General features: G+C 36.2%; 1 protein-coding gene and 1 long non-coding RNA gene across 2 annotated transcripts; both read left to right on the top strand.

Annotated features, from left to right (window-relative positions):
• Positions 1-2824: 2824 nt before the first annotated feature.
• Positions 2825-3489, top strand: LOC144378792 (uncharacterized). Its single transcript, XR_013450161.1, has 3 exons — positions 2825-2878; positions 3039-3090; positions 3463-3489. It is a non-coding gene; the product is annotated as an uncharacterized LOC144378792 (long non-coding RNA).
• Positions 3490-5061: 1572 nt separating this feature from the next.
• LOC144378726 (olfactory receptor 4F3/4F16/4F29-like) lies at positions 5062-6000 on the top strand. The gene has a single exon (XM_078078720.1). It carries the CDS (start codon positions 5062-5064, stop codon positions 5998-6000), a length of 939 nt encoding a protein of 312 aa, XP_077934846.1.

Consider the following 6000-nt stretch of genomic DNA (forward strand, 5'->3'; position numbering starts at 1 on the left):
AATTTTTCTCCTTTATTAGTAAGTAATTAAAAAATTTTTTTGGCTAGATGTCCAAATAATTTTTTTCATTAATATCTGTGTTGAACATTTTGTGCCAGGCTTTTTGTTTATTTCCTTGTCTGGAAAGTCAAGTCTTCTTTTATTTCTGCAAAAAAAAAAAAAATTTTTTTTAAAAGATTTTATTTATTTATTTATTTATTTGAGAGAGAGAGGGAGAGAGAAAGGAGGGGCAGAGGGAGAGGAAGAGAGAACCTCAAGCAGACTCCTTGCTGAGCGTGGCGCCTGACACAGGGCTTGATCCCAGGACTCTGAGATCATGACCTGAACCAAAACCAAGAGTAGGACACTTAACTGATTGAGCCCCCAGGCACCCCTCTGTAAAGTTTTTTTAAATGTGTCCTTAAGATGTGTTCTGTTTCATTTGTATTTTCTTTGGGACCCCAATTATGTGTATATTGAGTCTTTCATATCTGTATCTTCTCTCTATGCCTTTTAATCACTTAGTGCATTTCCATTTCATTGGGTTCTTGTCCCTATCTTTATCTCTCCTTACTGTATTTTCAGCAGTATCTGCTTTCCCCTGGTCTCTTTACAATTTTACCTATTTATGATAAATAATCTTTTCTACTATTTCTTTCTTGAGATATGCCTGTTTATATTTAATGTCTTTCTGTTATTTTGTCATATATTTTTGAGATTTTAAATTACTAATTATGTATCCTTTTAAAAAAATAAAGTCAATCAATCCTGTAAGTTAAAAAATTCATGGTAAAATATTTGGTCCTAATTTTCATTGGCTCTGTGGCAGTATTTCTCTGGAGTCTGTTCCCTGCCATTTGTTTTCAAGCTTATTTTCTCTTTTTTAACTTGTGCTGGCTCTGTTTATTTTTAATTTCTTTAATTTTAATTTTATTTTTTTCTTTTAAAAGTTACCTCACACTTATTGGGTACTTTACAGCTTAGAAAGCATAAAGTTTGTCTGGTAATCTTATACTCTTTCTTATTTAAAAAATTTTTAATTTGCTTTGTAGGAGTTTCATGTCAGTGAGCATATGGAACTGTGTTTAGTTTGGTAGGATTTTTTTTTTTCTCATCAGATAATTTTTTTTTCTTTGTTTGTGTAAAGCTTTTATTCCTCTTTACTTCTATGAGTGTTGGAGTTAGGTTATTATAGGGCTATACATAATGGAAGAATATTTTCTTTTCTCTCTCCCCTTCATACTGAACAGATATACTATTTCTTACAATTTGCATTTCTACTTCTATCATAAGTAGTAAAAAATGTCAGGATTGATTTGTTCTTATTTTTTGAATTTTCTCTCTCTCTTAAGTTTTTTTTAAGTCATATGCAAAAATAAACCTTATATCTGATACTTTTCCTTTGATACTTATCTCCTCTTTTTGTACTCTCTTTCTCTTTCCCCTTAATCAATGAAAATAGTACAGTTGCATATGACATAAGTTTTGGAACTGGAGGGGACTGCAGAAATCATTTTCTAGAGCATGTTCATTTTACAGTTGAGAAAGTAACACTATAGAGATATGAAGTGAGTTATCTGAAGATATAGGGTGAGTTACTGGCCAAATTTGAATAGAATTGATCTCTCTTCTGATTCCTAATTCATAACCAGGTCCAAACACAGTATGGTTGTTTCTGACTTAAAAGTATTATTTTTATTTTTATTTTATTTTTTTAAATTTAATTTTATTATGTTGTTAGTCACCATACAACACATCATTAGTTTTTGATGTAGTGATTCACGATTCATTGTTTTCGTATAATTTTTAATGTGAAGTTGTAGATCATGTAATAGAATCTGCAGCTAAACATTTCCATATTATGGATATGGTAGCTTTTGAATGTAAAGCAGAAGAACAGATTTACAAATAATTCACACACACACACACACACACACACACACACACACACACACACTATCCTGGGGATTTCTTTGAAGGTTCCTTTTTTAACTGCCATGGTTCTTTGGCAGAATTGAGTTTAACATAAATATAAGACAATGTATATTCACATGTTCCTTAGAAATCCTTCTTTAGCCTTACTTATGAAATAAATATTTCAAATTAAGTAAAGAAAATTGTGTTTTCTTAAATTTTTTTTGGTCACTTTTTCCTCTCTCTGGTGACTCATTAATAGTTTCCTCTGTTGGTCTGCCAGGATTTTGAATGAAAATTCCCTTGAATAAACGAACTCATACTGGTAATCCCAAATCTCTGCAGTGTCATTCGGTCAGTATTCTGTGTGCCAATTAGACATATCTCTTAAAATAATAAATTTTTATAGCTATCTGTGCATGAAGTAATGTTAGTTTTAACCAGGGAATGTTAAATAATGTTTAACTCTTTGGAAACAGTTACATGTTAGGTCTTTAAGTGAGCAGATGGGTGACAAATACAGAAATATCCAAGGGATACTGGTGTACAATGTTTAAATCCCCAAAGATCAGTATTGAATAGATGTTTCTGGTGACAGGATTGTTTTGTATAGAGATCAATAATATGTTATACAATAGAAGCAGTTTCAGTTGAGCTTAATGAGCAAGAATGAATACAACTGAGAAGAAAAAGGACATGCAGTCAGAAACAGAAATTACTTTTTTTCTCTCGATTGCTATCTAAGCTTGAGAACAAAAAAGGGATTTTGAGTGATTAGGAAGCTGTCTTTTAAGAGGGAATAAAATATGACTTCATTTAATTCTGGGCTTTATTTCATTTCTTGATATGGAGACATAGGGCTTTTGTTTTTTCTATTAATTAGAGAGTAGTGAGATCTGAATTTCTTCTATGGGAAGCAAAATGGAGTACATATGGATCAAGACAAAACTGGCCTGGAACTCAACCAGAATGCTCCGAGATGCAGGTATTATATAGATTTGCCTTCTCCTACCATGGTTATTTATATAGCCTGGATAAATTATAGATATGTTTGAATTATATAATTTGAAATTATAGATATGTAGTTTAAGAAGCCCAAATGCTTGTGAACAGTTGAGGACAAAGCTTCATTCTCTCTCACTTAGATCTGGCTAGGATGCTGACAGAAGAACATGGGACATCCAGAAAGAGACTAAGGTGTGTCACACAATCAGAAAGTCATGAGAAAAGAGAAGTCTTCTCTATATACTGGTTGAGAGGCAGATCAGAGAATAAATATCAGTCCTATCATTTATTGCTCTAATTTGTTGCTTTCCCTCTCTTGGTTTGGATTTCCTTCATTGCCAAAAAAGCTGAAAATACCAACTTTTATGGTTTTTGTAAATATCAAATAACATTATGAATTTAAAGAGGTTATTATGGTGTCTTACACATGGTAGTCACTGTTTTTGCTTTGATTTTGACTGTTATCATAACATCCATAAATAGTTCATCAAACATTGCTCCAGACTGGGAGATATTTCTTGATTATATATATTATCCTGATTATATTTCCTTGTTTTAAAAAAGGTTTATTTGTTTGAGAGAGAGAGAGAGAGAGAGTGTGCGAGGGGCAGAAGGAGAGGGAGAATCTCAAGCAGACTCCCCGCCAAGTGTGGAACCCAGCTGAAACCAAGAGTTGGACGCTCAACAGACTGAGCCACCCAGGCGCCCCATGATTATATTTCATTATATTATGTATTATTTAAATTCTTTAAGCCCATATATGAAGTTATCTAAATAAATTATATCCATATCTTAAAGTATGGCATAGGTTTTGATTTCTTTTTTTTTTTAAGATTTTATTTATTTTTATTTATTTATTTGAGGGGCACCTGGGTGGCTCAGTTGGTTAAGCATCAGCCTTCAGCTCAGGTCATGATCCCAGTGTCCTGAGATCGAGCCCCACATCATGATCCCTGCTCAGCGGGGAGCTGCTTCTCCCTCTGCAGCTCCCCCATGCTTGTGTTCCCGCTCTCGCTATCTCTCTTAAAATCTTTAAAAAAAAAAAGAAACTCCCCTTTCCAACTGCTTATTAAAAAAATTTATGTATTTCTTCTTCAAGTCCTAGGTGTGCCTGGGCAGCTCAGTCAATTATGCATCTGTCTTTGGCTCAGGTCATGATCCCGGGGTCCTGATCGAGTCCCGCATCAGGCTCCCTGCTCAGTGTGGAGTCTGCTTCTCCCCCTCCCTCTCCCCTTCCCCCTGCTCGTGCTTTCTCTCTCTCTCTCTCTCAAATAAATAAATAAATAAATTTGAAGGTAGACGCTTAATGACTGAGCCACCCAGGTGCCCCTGATCACAGCTCTTCTGATTCCAAATGCTCTGTTTTTTTTGCCATTCCATGAACCATGAAAAGTGAACATGGCATGCGCAAAGATCTACAAATACAAATCTCATAAGTTTTTTTGTTTCTATATCGCATTAGCCCAACCATGTTTAGATTCTGCAGGGAAAATCCCTCTTCTGGCTTGTCCTTACTTTATTATATGCTCTCATAGCTCAAGCTCTATGATCACTTCCACTTCCTGAGCTGTGCTACAACAGCTGGATACCTTTAGAGTTTCTACATTATCTTTTCTCTTGAGGAGGAAAAGGTGAATATGATTTGATAAAATGCAAAAGAATGAGGCTAAACGTAAGAGAACATTAATGAGACTGATAGCATTGCATATAGAGGCAGTCAAAGGGATAAGGAAAACAAAGATCATCATAAATTGCCTGAGGTTTGGGGAACTCCATGAGCAGGAGTAATAAACTGTGAGGGAAAAATCAATGAGCTCATTTCCATTTCTTCTTTCTTCTCTTATGTTATTCCAGGGCATTCCTGGTCTGCCTCTTACAACCTTTGTAATTCAGCAGATTTTGCTTAATCTTCTCTTATCAAATCCTAGGGAATTTTAAGGAGACTAGGGAGTTAGAAGTAGTGCTTTGTAGCAATGAGTTACTGCCTATTTTCTGCAACTACAGTTTAAGGGGTTATATTAGATGTGTTTTGGCTTTGTGAAGTAAGGCAATGTTTTTTCTTTATGATATGAAACTCATGCATTCAGCGACTCCCCACAAAGTTGATTTTCTCTTTACTCCCTTTTGCAGGTAAAATTAGTGTCACCTCTTCTTGCAGAAGCAATGGATGGAGCCAATGAATCTGTGGTATCTGAATTTGTATTCCTGGGACTCTCCAATTCATGGGAGGTCCAGCTTATTCTTTTCCTCTTTTCCTCTGTGTTCTACATGGCAAGCCTAATGGGAAACCTCCTCATTGTGTTCTCTGTGAGCATTGACCCTACCTTGCACTCTCCTATGTACTTCCTGCTGGCCAACCTCTCCTTTCTTGATGTGGGGGTTTGCTCTATTGCAGCCCCCAAAATGATTTATGACCTTTTCAGAGAATGCAAATCCATCTCTTTTGGAGGTTGTATATCTCAGATCTTCTTTATTCATGCTATTGGGGGCACTGAGATGGTGCTGCTCATCGCCATGGCCTTTGACAGATACGTTGCCATTTGTAAGCCTCTCCACTACCTGACCGTCATGAGCCCACGAATGTGCATTTTTATTCTGGTGGCAGCCTGGGTCCTTGGCCTCATTCACTCAGTGGCCCAATTGGCTTTTGTTGTAGACTTGCCCTTCTGTGGTCCTAATGTATTGGACAGCTTTTATTGTGATCTTCCTCAACTCATTAAACTTGCTTGCACAGAGACCAACAGACTGGAGTTCATGGTCACAGCCAATAGTGGACTCATCTCTGTGGGTTCCTTCTTTATACTGATTATTTCTTACATCATCATTCTGGCCACAGTTTGGAAACACTCTTCAGGTGGGGTATCAAAGGCCCTCTCTACTTTGTCAGCTCATGTCACTGTGGTGGTTTTATTCTTTGGACCATTAATCTTCTTCTACACCTGGCCCTTCCCCTCATCACACTTGGATAAATTTCTTGCTATCTTTGATGCAGTTCTTACCCCTTTTCTGAATCCGGTCATCTACACATTCAGGAATAAGGAGATGAAGGCAGCAATGAAGAAACTCTGTCATCAGCTTGTGAGTTACAGGAGGATGTACTAA

The sequence above is a fragment of the Halichoerus grypus genome, chromosome 8 (assembly GCF_964656455.1).
Source record: "Halichoerus grypus chromosome 8, mHalGry1.hap1.1, whole genome shotgun sequence".
Lineage (NCBI taxonomy): Eukaryota > Metazoa > Chordata > Mammalia > Carnivora > Phocidae > Halichoerus > Halichoerus grypus.

Bases quoted from the DNA above. Each gene is read 5' to 3' on its own strand.
- LOC144378726 (XM_078078720.1), top strand. From the start codon at position 5,062: ATGGATGGAGCCAATGAATCTGTGGTATCTGAATTTGTATTCCTGGGA.